Source organism: Musa acuminata, chromosome BXJ3-7 (assembly GCF_036884655.1).
Source record: "Musa acuminata AAA Group cultivar baxijiao chromosome BXJ3-7, Cavendish_Baxijiao_AAA, whole genome shotgun sequence".
Classification (NCBI taxonomy): domain Eukaryota; kingdom Viridiplantae; phylum Streptophyta; class Magnoliopsida; order Zingiberales; family Musaceae; genus Musa; species Musa acuminata.
This window is the reverse complement of record NC_088355.1, coordinates 8032294-8054075: the sequence shown is the minus strand read 5'-3', so window position 1 is coordinate 8054075 and position 21782 is coordinate 8032294. Positions and strand designations below refer to the sequence as shown.

The 21782-nt window shown below is 38.2% G+C and overlaps 2 protein-coding genes across 2 annotated transcripts; both read right to left on the bottom strand.

The window, feature by feature from the left end:
• Positions 1 to 487: 487 nt before the first annotated feature.
• LOC135583075 (D-amino-acid transaminase, chloroplastic-like) lies at positions 488 to 4002 on the bottom strand. The gene is made up of 5 exons (XM_065158188.1): positions 3665 to 4002; positions 3216 to 3268; positions 2348 to 2526; positions 1238 to 1911; positions 488 to 811 (listed from the first exon to the last, which is right to left on the bottom strand). The coding sequence occupies exons 1-5, from the start codon at positions 3864 to 3866 to the stop codon at positions 717 to 719; spliced, it is 1203 nt and encodes a 400-aa protein (XP_065014260.1). The 5' UTR covers positions 3867 to 4002; the 3' UTR covers positions 488 to 716.
• Positions 4003 to 16435: 12433 nt separating this feature from the next.
• On the bottom strand, positions 16436 to 19749 carry LOC135643638 (sulfite exporter TauE/SafE family protein 3-like). Its single transcript, XM_065160849.1, has 12 exons — positions 19364 to 19749; positions 19091 to 19250; positions 18698 to 18898; positions 18541 to 18605; positions 18420 to 18447; positions 18271 to 18344; positions 18104 to 18190; positions 17961 to 18014; positions 17640 to 17861; positions 17203 to 17296; positions 16921 to 17061; positions 16436 to 16800 (listed from the first exon to the last, which is right to left on the bottom strand). The coding sequence occupies exons 1-12, from the start codon at positions 19574 to 19576 to the stop codon at positions 16715 to 16717; spliced, it is 1425 nt and encodes a 474-aa protein (XP_065016921.1). The 5' UTR covers positions 19577 to 19749; the 3' UTR covers positions 16436 to 16714.
• Between the last annotated feature and the right edge of the window lie 2033 nt (positions 19750 to 21782).

Below are 21782 nucleotides of genomic sequence, written 5' to 3'. Positions count from 1 at the left end.
TCGGAGAAGACACCAACTTGATCGACCGGCAGCACTTGAATGGGATGGGAGTGATGGTAATCGAGATAATCGAAGGCGCCCGATTTCAAGGGAGAGGAGCCGCCCGCTTCTGGTGGATCGGCAATTGAGGGGTGGTTTTTTGGGTCATGGCCGAGATGTTGAATTAAATATGGCTCAGACAAAGGGTTATCGGCAGGTCGAGTCTAGAATGAAAAGGCGAAGGGCACATTGATTGAGGAGCGGTGGATAAAAACAAATCCAATGGGTTTCAAATACAAAATCATGTTTGACTGGTAGCTTTTACAAAGAGATTACTGGCAAATGGTTAGAGTTTCTGCAGCTTACTGATTTCAAGAATTTTGGTGGGCGTAGTGTTTCTTCAACTACACCATTATGTCATCGTCAGGGAGACTTTGAACGTTTTCTTGAAGAAATTCCCATGCATGCTTGGGTAAGAACAGAATTAAATGCCAAGTAAATAGTACAATCGAAGGTAACACAGTTCGACTTTCTTCTAATCATGCACGCCAATGGCGCAAGAAAACCATGCCAATCGCACCATTCAAGCGGCACAGATGTTCTTACCGAAGGCGGACCATGTTTCGGTATGAGCGTTGGTTGTGTGCGACCAAATGTGATTGAGGCAGTCCGACACAGCAGGTGATGCTTTGCATGTGCTACACTTCCAATTTATCTCAAGCAGTGACATTTTTGTGTCAGTACGGAACAGACGTTCTTACCGAAGGCGGACCATGTTTCATGTCATCCAAAATCAATTCAAACAGAGCTTGTGCAACAGGACCTTCCTCGCCTACGAGAACAAAATTGGTCATTTGAAGCTTCACATAACAATCTTTGAATAAACTACTGTAGCTAAGATTTACCGTAATCATAAATAAGAAAAGGAAAGAAAGAAACATTAATAGGAAGAGAGGAGACGGAAGTGTGATGTGGAAGAAAAAGTTGGTGACAATTGGTGCTATTTATATCTATCACTGAGATTTCAAGTTGAGTAATCATGAAACTAGTTATTTCCTTTATAGAGAACTAAAATCAACCCTAGTTATCTATAGATACAAAAGAAACAAATGCAGCAAGAATTTTTGCATGCAAATATATAATCTGGAGTAAACATGCATCTGTTTATAGATTTAGATGATGATTATCGATTGACTTCTAAACAAGAAGAAGAGAAGGGTCTTATCAGACAAATATAAAGAGGCATAATTCAACTTACCAGCACCGATGACGTGATCATCCCATTGCAGAACAGGCTTCACAACGATTCCACTTCCGATGAGCATCATCTCCTCTGCTGTCTTCCCCTCCCGAACTGTTATATTCCTCAACTTGATTCCACTAAGTCTCCCATCCGCTACGAGTTCTTCTGCGAGGCTTAGCACTCGTTTTGCTGTGCATCCACTGAGAACTTTGTCGAAATAAGGCATGAGTAGCTCTTTGTCTGCAGTAACAAAAGCGACATTCATGTTGGGGCCCTCGGCAACGAACCCTTCATCATCCAACCAAATCGCTGCAAATGCTCCATTTTCTTCAGCTTCCATTTTGGAGAGCGCATTTGGCAGGTAATTAACATTCTTCATCACCGCAAATTGTTGAGATTTCATTGGGATGGAAGATGTTATTACTTTGACACCACTAAAGACTGGTAAGGATGAGCCTTCAATCACAATGGTATAGAGAGCAGGATTTGGACATCCAGATGGAGATAGTAAGAAATCTCCAGGTCCTGGAGAGAGCCAGTACCTTAGTGACCCTTGCATACATTTTGAGGCACTTACAGTTTGTATAAGGATACTCCTTATAGTTGATCGATCGAAAGGGAGCTGGATTTTTGCCATTGATGCAGACCTCAAGAAACGATCCAGATGCTGATCTAGCTCATATAGGTGCCTGAGTTGGAGAAACATACAAAGTATTAGTCATGTGTGATGTAAGAATTGTTCTTGAAGACAGTATGATTTCTGTTTATTATATTATAATTTTAAACATACAATCATATAAATCATAAGAAACATGATTTCCGAAGGAAAACAAAATGTTCATGTGTCTATTTCTTTCTTGCTAGGAGCTACTGTTAGATTGTAATGGCAATACATGATTGTAAAAGGATAGGCACAGCAAATGTATCTGAAAATAATGGATGGAAAACTAATCACCCTCATCCTGCAACTTCTTTGAATTATGCTATACAACAAGAAAAAGCAAGCTAAGTTCTAGATGAGTAATCCCAGTTGCAAAGCTACTTAAATTTTCAGCTCAACGATAACATAAACCATGTCTACATCTTAGATATTCACAAAAGCATGCCAGAATGCTTGGTTCTTACCCGTCCATTATAGCAGCAGTATCAAAAACACCATGCCCTCTGTGGACCATGTGATCATCCATGGGAATCACCATTGCTGCAGAATCTGTGGTAATTCCACCAAAAATGCTGGAGTACATGGCCAAGTAATTTTGCTCGCCAGTTCTGCTTTCATGGAACGCTTTAAGCCTTTCTACAACCTAGGAATTCTCCAAACAAACACTAATTAGAACAATGACTACCCCGAAGCAACTTGTCATGTGGATATGCTGCAGTAGGAGAAAGAAAATATAATAAAGAGTGCAATCTCATGTATGAGTACAAAATTGAAATATCCACAACTGATGTGAGCCAATTATAACTTCCAAGACTCTCGGCTCTATGAATTACTGCTCTGTCAGAAGAATGCAGAAGCAGATACTTGGAGCAATCAGATAGAGATCGACTGAAATTTCTGAATCCTGTTGAAATTGCAATCAATTCATCCATATATTCCCCTCCAATAATGTCATTCCAACCAGTAACTTCAACTGATGAACAACGCTTGCTCTTAGGCACCAAACAAGTGGTCAGTGATGCAAATTATAGTTTCAAGAAGAATTCCAGAAAGAAAAGAATAAATCAAGGATTGAAGCAAGGCAAAAACAAGGAATTCCATCACCATATGCCCCCCTTTGTCATTAGAGTAAACCTTTCTGCATCACTGAATATTATTCTAGTTAGAGGGTTGGAGTCACTTAGAAATGATTTTATTAGGAAGCAACATGACACTAAAATACTACTCAAGAAGCTCAACTTTCACATGATTATTCCATGATCTCTGACAGTGATCGGTTGTAGCTGTATAATAATAACACGATAATGATGCACAAGAAGGGAATAACCTTACCTCAGAACCAGACAAGATAGGAACATTGGATGTGCCGGTAGCAGTCATAGGACCTGATCAGCAAACACTCAGATTAGTCCGTCGAGAGACATTTACTATCAGCCCTATGTTTCCTTGTCATGATGACTCTGTTGAGTCTCAAATTAAAGGCAACATAAAAAGAGAGAGAGAGAGAGAACTGACCAACAAATAACACTAATTTGACGTGAAAATACATTCATCGAATCTCTTCAAATTAAAATAAGAATCAAAATTCAGTAAATTCCGATCACCAATATCTGAGTCAACTCTTCGATCAGAAAAGGCATGAATCTTTTTGGTAAAGGAGTCACAGCTCAACTTCATCAAACATGATCTCAAAGGAATCTGTTTGAGGGAATCTCAAGCTCAACTTCAGATCAAGACCTCTCCGACGAATGAACGAAACAGAGGAAAAGATCAAAACCTACCGTCGCAGTCCGGACTCGTCACAGCCTTCACGTTTCCCCACCGCTTCTCGTCCGCTCTTAATCCCGGCGCCCGACGACGGGCGTTACGAGACGCGAGCTTCCGCCCGTCAACGCAACATGGAACTCGGCGAAATGCCGCGATCGCTCTGGTGGATGAGTTCTCCGGCACGATGTGCCGAAGAGACGTGGAGACGGAAGACATGCAAGGGGAGACAGAAGAGGCGGGCGGAGCTAACGCAACAGTGATCGCGCGTAGATCGAAGAAGAACGATGAGGAGATCGTGATTGACGCCTTCGCCTTCCACTGTGGAGAGAAGAAGAAGAAGAACAGATCTCTAAAAAACAGGGGAAAGCAACAAAAGAAAGCTACATTATAACCGCCCATGGTTTCCGCTTTTTGCGGTGGTGGGATCCTCTACAAATTGCATCGATGCAAGTGCACCTCTAATGCCACATCTGCACCCTCCATCCAACTCAGTCATCCATTCCATCCGTCCATCTCAACAAGATGGTATCACCGTTCAGCACGGGGAGCTAATGAGATTATCAGTGGGAGCACATGGTATTCTTCGCGACTTGGAGAGGATCCGGTCAATTTCAATACGTGAATGGTCGGCGCCATTAATTTGTTTTGATATTTAGAAAACGCTGTAGAAAAGGGTCATATGAGATATATTATTCAGGAATGTGTTGACCATTTTATTTTGTAGTAGTCCAATTTGTAATATGAGATATATTATTCTCTTATTAATGTATTTAATCTTTTTATGTATGTGCTCATTTCGAATCTTATATAAGAGATCCTTATAAATTAATTTTTAGTCGTAAAAAATAAATACTAATCAAATCGATTATTGGTAGATATACTCTCACTGTAAGTCTCGTAACAATCAATCGAGAACTTCTTATTCGACTAAGTCGTCCAATGGTTTCATTCTACCTTTAACTTTTGACTAAGTTATTTTACTTTAACTTTAGCTGAGATAACAATCAAAATTGCAAAAGTGAGAGGCAAGATCTAAGATGTTTATGAAAACATGAATCCTTGAAATGCTTGATAAGAGGAGCAGCAGCTGCTATTGTTGGTGCCAATCCATATGAAAAAAGTGCAGCAGTACCCATTGTATTTCAATCTGAAATGGATCAACAACATGTCACACAGTTTATCTGTCCCTTGCAAGAATCTTTCCAAGTGACACTTGTAAATGGTATGTGCAACTTTGAACATCTGAGATTGGAACCAAATTCATAGGAAGTAGCAATAAGCAAGCAGGAATGGGTAGATGGTCAGATTCCAAAGAAAATGACAACAACAGATGTGAGTTGAGAATCTAATGGCTACTTTGTTACAGCACAAAAGACATCTTCCAAATAGTGACTGTTGCTCACCATCTTACTGAAGAGGACATCCATAAACATCCCACAAAATAGTGTATTTTCAAGAGCTTTATTGAATGCAAGCATCAATAAATTGGTGAAAGAGCACTACAGGTTAATCTCTTTTTGCCCAAAATAAATGATGGGAACTCATGATTAGTTTCACATCGAACAAGATTAATATTGACTTATAAAAATATAATAAATATATTATTATTAATTTCAGTTTAAATATTTTGATAAATAATTTAGACTAAACGAAGTTAGTAGATCAGTTAACCCATCAAAACGTCATAGCATGATGCTATGCTGCGGAGATTCTCGAAGCCCGTGTACTCATGATGTTGGATATTTTGAACCATGTTCCGAATGCCAACACCTAAAGTATTAGAAGACGAATCAGATTCTAAGCAACAACGAATCGGATTCTTCTCCACTATAGCATTACAAACTCATTTTATTCCATCATATATGTCAAACAAGCACAAGTATGACTATGACTACAAAAAAGGAAACGAAGAGAAAGACGGATAGAAAATGGAGAATAAAAGAAGGCAAGGAAAAGGTGAAAGACTAACAAGTACCAAACAAATGTACAGAAATGACTGCAAATTGAATGTAAAATAAGATTGGCATGTCCCCTCTAATCAATCAAATTAATCAAACATAACATATTCCCACATCCATGGATAACTTATAAGTCCTCAAAGATCCATGAAATGGTTGCCACGTTTATACATTTCTTTTCACGTTTGAAAAGTATAAAAACTTATATGTCCATGATTTACAAACAAACACAAGATAAAATATAAATTAAGATATCAATAATCACTTGAGACTTTTGGTTGCTAATATATTCCTCATATATATATTTACTAGATAGATAGATATAAAGTTACGTCTCGTGTAATGAATGCATCTAGTGTGATGTTACTGTGTGAATGGGAAGGATGCATTCACCGACATAATCTAGAAATGGTTGCCACGTTTATACATTTCTTATCATGTTTGAAAAGTATAAAAGCTTACACGTCCATGATTTACAAACAAATACAAGATACAATATATATCAAGATATTCCCCATATATATTTACTAGATAGGTAGATATAAAGTTACCTCTCGTACAATGAATGCATTTAGTGTGATATTACTGAATGAATGGGAAGGATGTATTCTCCGACACAATCTATATATATATATATATATATATATATATATATATATATATATATATATATATATATATATATTGTTTGTGGAGTCACCTCAATCATCCAGGACAGAAGAGTGATGTTACAAATACTCACTTGAGGAAGAACATTTTATGCTCCCTAGCAAGATACATCAGATAGTCATCGATGCAAAATCATACTCTGATCAGTTTCTCCCCGAGGTTTCTAGTGTACCTATTTGACATGCAAGATCTTCTATGGCTGTTCTAACTGAAGCAAGGAAGCTTAATCTTATCAGTGACTCAACATTAGAAAGCATCTCAGAGGAAGACAACAAGTTTAGTTCAGAGGGAGAAGTTAAACCTCCATATGATTTAAGATACAAAGTACGATGTGTCAGTCCTTCAAGCGTAAATATACATCCTAGCCAATCGTGTTTGTTCATGAACAGGTTTTTAGTGACATGGAAACACCATAACACAAACAAGACCATGCTTGCCAGTTTTACATTGCATGGTTGAACAGGAGACGAGTGTTAGAATACGATATATGGTTGATGCAGACTGGCTGTTTCTTGCAGAACTTTCAAAGGGCCAACGGATTGGAATTTGATGAAGATCATGCAGAAACTCCAGTGTCTAACTTGAATAAAAATTCTGAACACAGAGGTGAAAGTTCCAGCTTTATTCAGTTAGTCAACACAAAGAGCCTTTATTCAGTTGTCTATATATATATAGAGAGGTGAATTTGCTTATCTTCAGCTCCCTCTCGATCCAGTTGATTAGCGTTGCTGTTTGTGTCCAAGACGGTAATCGTAATGACAGTTACTTCGCCATTTTTGTAGCTCTAATAAATGCATAAACGCATATTGGAGTAAACGGATCGAGATTGTCTAGGGGGAATGTATCCTTCTTATTTACATAATAATATCACACTGGATGCATTCATTACACGAAAAGTAACTTTATATTTATCTATCTAGTAAATATATATGGAGAATATATTGAGCAACCAAAAGTCTCGAGTAATTACTGATATCTTGATATATATTATATCTTGTGTTTGTTTGTAAATTATGGACGTATAAGCTTTTATACTTTTCAAACATGATAAGAAATATATTAATGGTTAATCATCATAAGATAGATAATCATCATGTGAAAATTATTACCGAAGAAAAAGGTCGAGGTCACCCTCTACCCATTTGTTTAGGTGGACAAAAGTCCAAAACATATCATTTGGGATTATCTCCTCTTGTTTCCCACATGAACAAAACACCAAGAGGAAGACGATGGAGCGATTAGAGATTATTTCCTCCAAAGCTAAGTATAAAAGTTAATTTCTAATGCTATGCCGGAGGGTTTTCTTTCGAAGAAAAACCCACACCCACTAAAAGACTTTGGTCACTAACTTGAGCGTCAAAGGGATCATGGAGAGAAAGTTTACAATCGATCCAAATAGCCCCTTGATCTTCTAAGGATATATTGGTAACTGATGGTAATCAATCCGAACTATCTATTAATATTTTTAAAATATTTTTATGGATATTCCGTAGGGGAGGTTGATTCATAACTAATTTGGACTGTCTCTTGATCTTCTCAAAATATTCCTATAGATATTCTATAGGAGAGCTAGTTTATAATCGATTTGATCTATCTTTGGTCATGTTAGGAGGTGTCTCGGTAGCTCAACACTTTCGAGATTGACTTAAGCCACATTTAGACCCCATCCTTTATGGGTAAGAGAAAAACTATCTTGATATTGTGCTCGTATAGTGGGTGGTGGCTAGTTGGTCTTTCCCATATCAGATGGAACAAAATATTCAAACATCATATTGAAAGAAATATGAAAATTTATGTTAATGACATGATAGTGGAGAGCAACATGGTTGACTGGCATCTAACGAATTTAGTCAAGATTTTTCAATTTTTTAAAAAAATTAAAATATCTTAATCCAATCAAGTGCATCTTTGAAGTCAATTCAAGGAGATTCTTCGGGTTCATCATGCATGGAAGAGGAATAGGTATAACCTATCTCGATCGATAAAAAGGGTTTAATAGTTAATTGGTTGACTAGTAGTGCTTAGTTGATTCTTATCTCAATTCGACGAAATGTGTCTATCTTTTTTTTCAGCAGATTTCCAATGGACTGAGGAGTATTAGGATGTATTTAAGAAGTTAGAAAGATCACCTCACAAAATTATCGTATGTAAATGATGGTTCAACTGCTTAGATACTATTCATCGACGGCTCTACCACCTTAAATGGAGGTGGTGCTGGACTCATTCTCAAAGGCTCGAATAGAACAAACAACTTGGAAAAGCCAGCACTTTGTGACAATTTAAGAGAACCCTCAAAAGCACTTATGGGGGATATATGATAGAGAAAAATATTTAAGTCCAATAAAAACTTAACACACGATAATCTAATCAACATAAGGAGGCTAGACACAATCAACAACTAAGTTCGTGTTAGCGTTCACCGAATATAAAATATCTAAATTTTTTTTTATCTATTCCATAAAATAATTTTTTAGTTGAACCAATTATAAAAAACCAACTGGACCACAGTAATAATCATGGTCAAATATTATTCATTCTCATTTCTTTCAATTTCAACAGAGGTACTAACTTGGATGCATACATACATAAATATATACATATATATATATATATATATATATATATATATATATATATATATATATATATATATATATCTTGAAACTATTTTAATATATTTGATCTTCTCACTCAAGTCAAAATATTTCTGTTGAAATGTGAATTTTGGACATTGCATGTGAAAGAGTGTGGAACAGGACATACCAAATGTTCATTCTAAGCTATTTCTGTTGCACGAGTTCTTCGCTACATGCAGTTGGGCTCTCAACTGTAGTCGTCTCGTTCCGACCAAAGCCAACCATCTTTGCTTCCCCATCAAGCCAATCGTGTGCATGCGGCGACACGAGAGAGCAGGCGAAGTCTGGTGATTCCCCAACCAAACTCTGCGCAACCCTCGAAACGAAACCATTATAAATATCCTCCCATTTCTAAACTCCCCTTCACTCTCGAGCCCAACTTCGATTAGGCCAGAATGGAGTCTATGACAGGCAGATGATTGGTATGCAGGCAAGATTGTGTTATTAAGTCCTGCAAAATCATGTTCTGAAAGCATTGTGGCGATGATGATGTTGTAGGTTAACCATGAAATTTTGGATAAGGGCAGCCTGGTTAGATATCTTTATCGATGGAATCCACTAATTTGACGTGAAAATACATGCACGAGTTCTTCGCTACATGCAGTTGGGCTCTCAACCGTAGTCGTCTCGTTCCTACCAAAGCCAACCATCTTTGCTTCCCCATCAAGCCAATCGTGTGCATGCGGCGACACGAGAGAGCAGGCGAAGTCTCGTGATATAATCTATGCAAGGATTCAAAAATAAGCTATATTTTCCAGTTCATTTATTTTTTGGACAAAATCCTAACAAAGACATAACTTCATGGGCACATCTAATAACTTCAATGGTATGGCAAGAACTAATAGTTCTCCATCAGGTGAAATAGATCTGAAAACATTGTCGATTGATATGTTTTTATGTTAATATAATCAGTTTTTGCTCCCTCCTAGTTTTTCTTCAATCAACACAATGCACCACAGCATCAGTCATACTGGCCCAACACGCAACTGTTCTCAATCCTTGATGTCTTCTTAGTATGTGCTCAATGTTGTATTAATTTAATCTTTGTTACAAATTTATTGCATCAATCTTTATATTAATTTTACATCACGATCGGTTATCAATATATGCATTTGCCAACTTTAATGATTCATTTATATCATCCGAGGTACACAAAAAGCACAACTTGTGTGCATAAAAAGATTGACATGGTTAAGTTCAAAATATGAATTAATATGGTAACTTAACTTGATAGTAATCAAGACAAGTGATAGTGCTTGGATATAAATGAAACTATGCAAGTCGGTGATGTATTGATCGACAATCAAAAGATCTATGCAAATGCTCGAATAGGCAAGGGAAACTATTGGCTCGAAGAATTTGATACTCATATGATAACTTGTACATGGACCATGAATTCCCGTGGCCATCCTAAGTGACTAAAGTTTGATACCTAAATTTTGTAGTGGGTATAACACACTGTTATATCTTATGACTATAATAGAGGGTTGCTGCAATGCAATGAAGTATCATAATCTAGTAAATGTATTTGTTATGATAAAATAAAATAATATTTTATTCTCTATAAGACGGAGTATTATGGAGGGAAGTTAGTTTTCGAAACTCTTGAACAAAGTATGTGAAAAGAATAGTTTTTTCAATATAATAAATTTTTAGATGATAAGTTATGGATTAATGAAAGAGAACTTTTGTGCGTATCACACATTTTGGGAAAATACTTTAAGATAACTTGAAGGAGGTCGAAATCGAGTGAATGGTGAGATGTCGTCGTAATATCTCACTTTAGGTTAAGGTAACATGTCAATGGATACATTAATGCATTTAATACTAAGTGGGGGGAGTAATCGAAGATAATATCAAAGATAAATGCTCACATCGACGGTTGATGAAGAGAACTTTAGGCTCATCAAATGGCTGACCAATATAACGATAGGCGTAAGGGCAATCATCATCTAAATGTAAATCGAGGGATGAAATAACATGGGTTTAAACTTGGCAAAGGACTCGGCAAGGGTAAAATACTTGCATTTGCAAGAGTAAGACTATGTTATTAATCATACATTGTGATGCTAAATAATTTGAGAGTTATATTAATATTTTTTATAATTTAGATCAATAATAAATTTAATAAATGATGAAATTTAAAAAGATAATAATTCTACCGAGTCATATATTAAGTTAAGACTAGGTAAAGATGATATTAAGAAAAAAAAGGAGAGACTAGAGTTTTCCACTTAAGATGACCATTGCACCTCTTTTTCTTCTCCGTGATGATGTAGAGCCTAATGGCTCATCCTCCTCAATGTTAGGGAGTCCCTAACGTAGAGGGAGAGAGAAATCAATTAATAAATATAATATTTTTTTTATTTTGATAAACCCCAAGATGCATGCATCTTCTGAATACTTAATTGTCCTAATCAATAATCTAGTATATCTTGAAAAAAGATATATATATATATATATATATATATATATATATATATATATATATATATATATATATATATATATATATATATATATATATATATATATATATATATATATATATATATAAAATCTTTGTTGACATAAACCGATCGAGATTACGTGAGGGGAACGCATCCTCGCATTCATATAGTAATGTCACACTAGATGCTTCCATTGCACTGCACGAGAGGTAACTTTATATCTATCTATCTAGTAAATATATATGGGGAATGTATTCTATCTAGTAAATATATATGGGGAATGTATTGAGCAATCTAAATCATAAATCATAGATGTGTAAGCTTTTATACTTTTTAAACGTGATAAAAAATATATTAATGATCAATCATTATCAAATGGATGATCACCATGTGAAAATTATTATAGAAGAAAAAGGTAGAGGTCACTTTTTACCTATTTATTTGTGTAGACAAAAGTCCAAAGCAGATCATTTGGGATTATCTCCCTTGTTTGCCTACATGGACAAAACATTAAGTGGAAGATATTGGAGCGATTACAGATTATCCCCTCCAAACCTAGATATAAAATTTAATCTTTGGCGCTATGCCGGAGGGCTTTCTTTCAAAGAAAAACCCACACCCACTAAGAGACTTCGATCACTAACTTGAGCATTAGAGGGATCAGGACAAAAAATTTTCCCCGACATCAATCTTAGTGTAGGTGGCACCTCGGGAGCTTGACACCTCGGAGCCACCTCGGAGACGTCTCGTAGCTACCTTGCAGCTACCTCAATTACCACCTCGGACATTCTTATGTCCTTAGTTTTGGACCATGTCGAGTTGACTCAAATATTGATAATAATTTTTCTAACATTTTTGGCGCTAGAAGGAGATGTTAATATCACAGAAACATCTGCATGTTAATCCTCTTAATGAACGCTCCAATGAGGAGGCCCTATCTCTGAACCATAACACTTTTACTCAGGGGGTGAGGGCAACTGTCATCCTTCTGATACGTCCACTTTAGCGCAAATGTTGATATGAAACTAGCATTTGTTCAATGACCAGGCCTCTTGCTTCTAAGGATGACCTCGGGTCATCTGCTTGTCCCTACCGAGGTGTTTTTGAACCTCACTCAAAAGGTATATACGCTAATAGGTATAATGCAAGCTATTGCGTAACTTCTGCCTCAGCTAGCCCAAAAAGTGATACCACCATCTTAATCGTAATTAATACCTCAACCGCCACTAGCATCGGCACCCGTCAGGATCCCCCTACTTGATGTCGTGTCGGCATCTTAGCATTGTCTATGGCCCGTGGAACTATTGGCTGAGAGGGCACCTCGATCCCTCAACCATGGCATTCAACACATTATCGTACCACTAGTCTGCTCTACTCATATTTGAGACCCAATTAGTGAATTTGATGGACGACTTCTGAAGGATCCAACTATGACAAATGGACCAACACTTATAAGAGATACAGTGAGAGTTCCAATAATGCAGAGGGAAAAGTCTAGTTGATCCCACCTCGGGTCGGTCCCCATTCACTCAAAACATCAAAGAGCAGTCAATCCAGATAAATTTTTGCATACCATTATTGGAGGCCTTTGATGATAATACTAACCTGATAGAGTATATTGTTGTCTTTCACACCCAAATGTCACTGTATGGCACCTTAGACACCTTGATGTACTGCACCTTCTTGACAATGCTAAGAGACTCAATATGAGAATGATACACTTGCTTAAAAACTGCTCTCAATCAGCTCCTTTGCTTAGCTCGCAAAGGAGTTTAAGCTCTACTTCTTCGGGAATGCACACTTGAGGTCATCGACAATAATGCTTCTTGGACTCGGGCAAGGAGAGGAAGAAATACTCTCCATCTTCATTGCCTGATTTATTAACAAGATATGAGGAATACAGGAAGCCCATCCATCGCTTGTGATATAGGCCTTCAAGATGGGGGCTCAAGTCCTCTTGCTTTTTCTAATCAATGGTGGGGAGGCTACCGGCGACGGTACTCAATGTGCTCTAAAGAGCCAACTAATACATTGTTATGGAGGCAACGATCTCAAGTAAGCACAAGAAAATGCATAAAAGATTGAGACATGAGTGACTATCATTAGCCTCGACGCCAAGGTCACCACCATGAATAAGAAATGATTGACTCGAGCTGCCCAAGATTCGAGTCGACTTCCTTAAACATGATTAGAACTAAAACTTTTTATAAATAAAGGAAAAAAGAGCTCTTGAAAGACCCTCCATCGATAGAGACACCATTAGAGAGGAGGGATAAATTCAAGCGCTACCGCTTCTACTACAATTATAGGCATAACATAGAGAACTATCATGATTTGAAGGAGCAAATCAAAGAACTCATTTGTTGGGGACACCTCGAGAGGTTTGCCAAGAGGCATCGTGAACCTTCACCTCAACCTCAAAGGGTGGTGGAGAAGTAGATTGAAGTCATTATCGGTGGACATTCCTTACGAGAAGATAGCTCCTTGAGTCATAAAGCTTATGCTTGAGCTATCATCGAAAAACATATGAGGTCGGAAGATAAGTTAAAAATAACCTTCAAGCAAGAAGGTATGGAGTACCCCAACCAAAATCACGATGATGCATTAGTAATCTCTGTGAGGATGATTAATGCCTGAGTGAAGAGGGTCATGATTAACACAGGTAGCTCTATCAATATCCTCTACTTTAACGCTTTTCAAAAACATGGGCTTTTGGCTAATGATCTCACTTTTATGACTTCTTCGTTGATGGGGTTCACTAGCGACTCTATCTCCCTCTCGGGACTATGAGCTTGTGCATCATGTTTGGCGACAAGCCCTACTCCAAAATGATGATGACTAAATTCATGATGGTCAATATTCCCTCGATATACAATGCGATCATAGGGTAACCCATGCTTAATAAGCTAAGGGCGGTGTTGTTGACCAACCAAATGGTGATGAAATTCCCAACAAGGATCAACATCGGATCGCGCTAGTGTTATCTGATGGTGGTCTCTCTACCAAAGAAGGCCCGACTTAAGGCACCCCCGATGGACCCTCGAAATTTCACAAAGTCCCTCTCATATTCGGAGCCGATAGAATCACTGATTGATGTACCTTTGGACAAGGACCATCCTGATTAGGTTGTCAAGATCGAGACAACATTTTCCGAGGAGAAGCGAGTGCAAATCATCATTTTTCTCAGGAAGAATATCGAGACATTTGCATAATCATAGAGAGACATGCTATAAATAGACTTAAAGTGGCCTAACACTATTTGAACATCTCTCCCAATGCTGAAGTAAAAGCCTCGCAGGTTTGCTCCTGATCGCCAATAGGTGATTAGCAATGAAGTAGACAAGTTGTTAGGTTTATTATCGAGATGTAGTACCCATAGTGCTTGCTAATATTGTACTAGTTAAAAAGTCAAATGAAGATTAGATGATATATGTTGATTATACCGATCTCAACAAAGTATGTCAGAATGACGATTACCCCTACCCCCAAATCAATCAGCCAGTTGATGCTACCTCAGTTAATGAGCTCTTCACCTTTATGGATGTATTCTTGGGATATAACCAAATAAGGATGACACAATAAGATCGAGAACATACCTCCTTTATTATAGATTGAGACACATATTGTTACAAAGTCATGCCATTTGGATTGAAAAATGCAAGGGTGACATACGAAAGGATTGTGAACAAGATATTGAAATACCAGATCAAAAGGAATACCGAGATATACGTAGACGACATGATAGTTAAAAGTAGAATAGCTAACTCATATGTGGTGGACTTGACCAAGCTCAACATGCGCCTTAATCTATCAAGTGTGCTTTTGAAGTTAGCTCAAGAAAAATTTCCAGATTTATATTCACTAGAGAGGAATAGATGCAAACCTCGAAAAGGTTTGAGCTATATTAGAGATGTGCCCATCTCGATCAATAAAAGAAGTACAACAGTTAACAAGGTGAATAGCAATGCTAAGTCGATTTCTATCCAAATTTGATGATAGGTGTATACCTTTCTTTCGAGCGTTGAAGAACCTAAAGGGCTTTCTATAGACCGAGAAGTGTTATGAGGTATTAGAAGAGCCGAAGCACCAACTGGCCCAATTGCCATAACTCTCTTCCTCTATCTTGAGCAAAACTCTAAACCTCTATTTGGCTACCAATAAGCAAACTGTGAGCACGATTTTAGTGTGGGACAACTAAGAAATCCAAAAGTCTCTTTATTATGTCGATCATATCCTAAATAGACTCGAGGAACAATACTACCCCATCGAGATATTTGCCCTAGTACTAATCATAAAGAAGCTCCATTCATATTTCCATTCTAATATAAATTATATATATATATATATATATATATATATATATATATATATTCTCTTATTACTGTACTTAATCCTACGTAAGAGATATATAAAAGAAATATAAAAAATCCTTATAAGGTATCATTTCTTTTATATACGTTCTCGAATCTTATATAAGAAATATAAAAGATCCTTATAAGTTTTCTTTTAGTCGTAAAAAATAAATGGTAATCAAATCATCTATAGGATATTGGTAGATGTACTCTCAATGCAAGAACCAACCGAAGTAGAATTAAATAATTAAACTTTACTTCGAGAACTTCTCGTTCGACTAAGTTATCAAATGATTTCATTCTACTTTAACTTTAGCTTATCAGTTCACGTCGAAATAACAATCAAAATTGCAAAGTGAGATAGAATAGCAATTCATTTATGCTTGTGTGTCGGATAGTAATGGAGGCAAGATCTAAGATGTTATGAAAACATGAGTCCTTGAAATGCTTGATAAGAGGACCAGCAGCTGCTATTGTTGGTGCCAATCCACATGAAGAAAGTGCAGCAGTACCCATTGTTGTATTATATTTCAGTCTGACATGGATCAACATGGCACACAGTTTATCTCTTCCTTGCAAGAATCTTTCCTAGTCACACTTGTAAATGGTATGTGCAACTTTGGACATCTGAGATTGGGACCAAACTCATAGGAAGTAACAAGTAAGCAGGAATGGTGTAAATAGATGATCAGATTCCAAAGAAAATGACAACAACAGATGTGAGTTGAGAATCTAATCACATGCAAAAATGGGATTAAGAATAAATTTTGCAGATCACCATCCTATGGCTACTTTGTTACAGCACAAAAGACATCTTCGAATTGGTGACTGTTGCTCAACATCTTACTGAAGAGGACATCCGAAAACAAGCTACAAAATAGTGTATTTTCAAGAGCTTTATTGAATGTAAGCATCGATAAATTGGTGGAAGAGCACTGCAGGGTAATCTCTTCTGCCCCCCGATTAACCAACTAAGTATTTGGACATAAGATCTTGATGCTATGCTTCATACTTGCAGAGATTCTCAAACCCCATGTACTCGTGATGCTGGATCTTTTGAACCATGTTTGAAATGCCAACTCCACCTGTTAAGTATTAGAAGACATGATTTTAGTACCAAGAGAGCAGAAAGCACAATGCTATGATCATCTTTGTTCGTATCCAAAAAAATGATTCAGATAAACGATGAGAGATTTTTGCCTTACCCAATGAGATTGCACTAATAAAAATTGTCGAGGCAAGGATGAAGATGATCAGAGAAGCTCTACCCAGTATTTCGATCAGCCTCTTAACCAAATGCTGGCCGACAAAGGCAGCCACCAATGCCACAGACACAAAATACAATGCTGCCCAGTTACGAGAGACATAAGGATTAAGTACACCTTAATGCAAGTGAAAGAAGCAAACAGAGTGAATTGCTGTGCGATGAACTCGAGGTACTGGTTCATTTCACATGCAGAAAGTAATCGACAGGTGAAGAACATTACCGTAAGGGATGGGAAAACGCTTCAGGAGGTAGTATTCTACAACAGACATGGACGAAGAAAATGTCATCGCGAAAGTTGCTGTAGCACTCGAGACCTGGAGAAAGACTTTTTTATTAAGTTGTGCTTGAATGAGATGCAAGTATGTTAATTCAGAAACAGTGAGATCCACATTTGCACATCATGAATTATTGCAACAAATTGGAATTCACCCAAAATATCCAAAGAAAGAAGAATCCTATCTGATTCTACAAGAGATTATCACATGGATCTTGATCTGAATCGGGAATTATGTTAATCTATCATAGACATAGCATTGCATTCTATTGAAAAGGACCTCCAGAGCAGTGTGTTCTCTACATTGTCAAAAGTGAGATCAAGAACTACAAGCGAAGTTGAAATTTGACTGGAGCCAGAAAAAGAGTACTAGATGCACACACCTGCGGTGGAACACCAAGCTCCAAGAAGACAGGGCCCAAAATAAACCCTCCTCCAAGGCCAAGGAGGCCTCCAACTACACCAGCGAGGACACCGATGAGGCAGTAGAAAACAAGTTGAATGACTGTAAAGTCTGTCCCTTCCAGTCCCTTTGATGAGATAATTCTCTTTCCTCTGTATAAACTAACAGCTTCATAACCTGATACTCCCAAAGATACAGGGACCTGCAGAAATCTCAACATATTAGATGTAACTACAGAATTCATCTATGGATTACTAATCTAAGTAAGAAGTCATTGTATGACAAGAGCATAGGACTGCACCTGAAGCAAGTTCAGAATCCAATACCATAGGGAACAGGTCGATGTGTAGTTTTGCTGGAAAGAGATGGAAACAAGGCATGTCACTAATCGATCATTTTGTAACATCATGGACTTGATTATATGCTTCAGAACATATTACTCACCTTCAAAACCTGTAGGATAAGGAATGAGATCCACACAAAAGAAAGAAGACCAAGCTCCTTCCAGCAGACATTTTCGGTGATTGGGGCCTGCAACATTTGTCTGATTATGTTAATCCCCTGTTAGATATTCTGCCACCGAAAAGGAGTTGGAGTTGATTCCTACCAACCTCTTTTCGTAGAGCCTTCTTTGATGCACCCCCAGGACCAGATGGCAGAGCTTTGTATTCTATTTCATCCCTTCCTGCATGACATGACATTGATGAGCAATTAGTTCCGATAAACTTTGTATACTTCAACAGATAATTAATCAGCATACCGTTTGACTCCTTAAGCATCGCTGCTTCCTAAAATTCAGAAACATAAGATCAGGTAAGCATGATATAATTGAATTAGGATCAACATTTCAATTCTAAAATGATCTACAAACAGAAAAACACCTTCTTCATTATCGTCTCCTTCTTCCATGTCTCTACACCCTTCAAGAATGCCTTAGTTGATGTACCTGTTCAGTGACCATAGGACATAAATCTCTCAACCAAACAGTCTTTCTACGAACCAAATCACAAAGATAAGGACAAGAAATGACTCGGTTACCTATGAAGAGAATGATTAGTAGAACTGTGACCATCCAATCAGCAAAGAGGACATTGAACGCGACTCCAATACTGATCCCCAGCATGAGCATCGGTTGGAAAAGCAAAGCTAGATCGTAATCGATGATGGGCATATCCAGAGTTGGATGCCTGAGCTTAAGGTTGTACCAAACTGTCGATCCCGCCGCGCCCATGATCATACCTGTGCCAAATTTACACTAATACTTCAGCAATATGAACTAATGCAGTGATTACAAGCACAAAGCATGAAGCAGAAACAAGAACACAGTCAGGACAAAGATACATCTGCCACACAAACAGAAAGCATCCGAACAATACAGAGTGAAATGTTGTTTACTATGCTTCATTTATATCGATCTCTATATGATCTCACATTTTGATATGGCAGTGGAAGACTTGGCGTCGAATCCAATGATGAGGGTGAGCATAGGAACATAAATCCCACCCCCGCCGACGCCTCCGACGCTTCCGAACGCCGATCCCAAGAACCCAATGATCGTTCCGACGACGATTTCCCACCCAAATTTCATAGACTTCCAACAGAAGAAAAAGAGAGAACATTTTAATCAAAATAAACAAAAATGCAAACGGAAAGACGACCAAAAAGGAACCGTAAAGTTGGGAAACAAGCTTAAGGCATCTTTACCGGCCAAACGTGTTGGTAGGAAGACTCATCGGGCCGCCACAGGAAATTGACCACCTTGAGCACGTAATCCGACACCCCGACCTCTTCCGTCTCGACGGCCTCAGCTCCCGCCGCCTCTGGCCTCAGCCCACGATCCGCCGCCACCACCGCAACAGCCGCCAGCGTGACCAGCGCCGCCGCCCACAGCCGTCCGCTCCCCCACTTGAGCTCCATATCTCCTCCCTCCTTCACCTTCCCAACAGGCCAAACCCTTCTACTCACTGCCCCGCGATCCCCGCCGGAGATCGAGAACCCTGCGGTCACCCCGGGTCCGTGTTCCGGTCGACCGGAGCAGGAGCAGGAGCAGGAGGCGAGAGGCGGCCGATATCGGACTCCGCGGAGGACTCTGGCTCCGAATCCGATAAAGGCATACGAGTCACCGCAGGCAGCGCTACTTATAGGACTTGGGGATACCAAAATACCCCTAAAGCTTCTGCTATTTACGGGCACGTAAGAAAGCCGTGGAAAGCGGCCCAAATGGCCCACACGGAAAGAGACAAAAATACGCCTTTGGATACTGTTCCCCCAATTACCAATAATTAATCCTTGGATCTTTAATTAAGTGGCCGTGTCATGTCATGCATGCATTTACATGTGAAGATTGTGACCATTCCATCAAAAAAGGCCAGATTATGAAGTGGATTTTTGGCCTTTCATGAAATATAGGGGTAGGTGGATTAGCGGGTCATGAAATGTAATCAATATGATACGAGTCAGCAGGGCATGACCGGATCATGCCGTGTGGTCTATTTTAATGTGATCATGTAATTAACATGAAATGCAATGTAATTAATATGACGCGCGTGGGGCCACGTGGGACGTGGGTGGGATGGCCTTGTGGTGATTATGGGACGATCGCAGGGGTAGTTTCGGTACTTGGGTGTTTTCTGCCCACTCGGCGTGCCTTGCACGTGACTTGGAAGATGCAATTATAAATTTCCAAGTGGAATAATGATCGAGAAAAGGCTCCGTCGAGATGGGGATCTCATGCTCGAATGCGTGCGGGATACGGGATGTTGCCCACATATATTGTTCTGCTTCGATGGGGTCCAGAATATTTGGCATCGTAAGTGGACAAAGATGCTGGACTCTGTTTGGTGGATTTCGCCATAGGGGCCGAACTATTCACAACCCGTGCCCACGGGAACGCGGTCAACACACGAAACAGCGCCCACTTGCATGCCTCGTTCAATGTACGAAGGCAGCCAATTTTGGAAAAGTATGACTTGCCACCTCAGCTGGCCCAATCGATTCCCCCAATCTTAAGATCCATCCTCCTCATCCATGTGATTTGCTTCACCTTACAATGGAACTCGACGTTTGACTATGACCAACATTTTAGGAGTTTTAGTAGGTTGGATTCAGCTTTATGGGAGGATTAGGAGTTATTCTATAAATATGATATGTAATCTCTCCGAGAAAATAATAATGATATCTTGTGTTTCTTATGTGAGGTGAAAGATTGAGACTAATCTGATATATATTTTTTTTTTATTATTTGAAACGCATTTAATACATTAGATGAATTGATTGAGCTTTAAGGGAGAAAGGCAATAGATTTATTTTTTAGTTAAAATTTCATTTTCCAAGATAACTTTTACATGTTGTTTTCACTCGCAATGCAACATGTTGAATGCAATGGTTCATTGTGGATGCCATCTACTAATGGGTGTTAGGTGTTGGATGGACACAATAGTTGACAAAGACCACATAGGACTATGGATGGCTATGGATTCTTTGCCCGTGTACGCTTTTTCCATCTCCACTAAGAAGTCAACATTTGTGTTGGTGTCACAACTGATATGTTTCATTTAACACCTTTTAAATTATTAGATCCCAACCAAAGAGAGTCACATGAATATTTTAGCATACTGATGTGAAAGATGGCATCAATTTTGAGCCAAAACTATCACTCATGATAAGGAAAAAGAGATACTTCATATCCCCAAAAATCTTTAAACTAATCATTTATCATGTAGAATGACAATAACTCAAGTTTTTTTTGAATATATATATATATATATATATATATATATATTCTTGGATAAACATAGACCTAAGAGTTCATATTGATGGTTTTCTTGTTCTTCTAATGATGACAAATAGTACTATTCAAAACATATTCTTATGGGCACAAGTTTTTGATCATGACACGAGTAATACAGATAGACTTAAAGACAAATGATATGCATGTGATATGTCGGTACGACGATGGTGACATTACATAAAATTACAATAGCCTAAATCATGGGAGTGAAATCTCTCTTGTAAAAATGTGATGAAGCATAAAATTATGGTGACAATGCATAAACTTACAATATATATATATATATATATATATATATATATTACTCATATGGTAATGTCATCAAAGATTTTA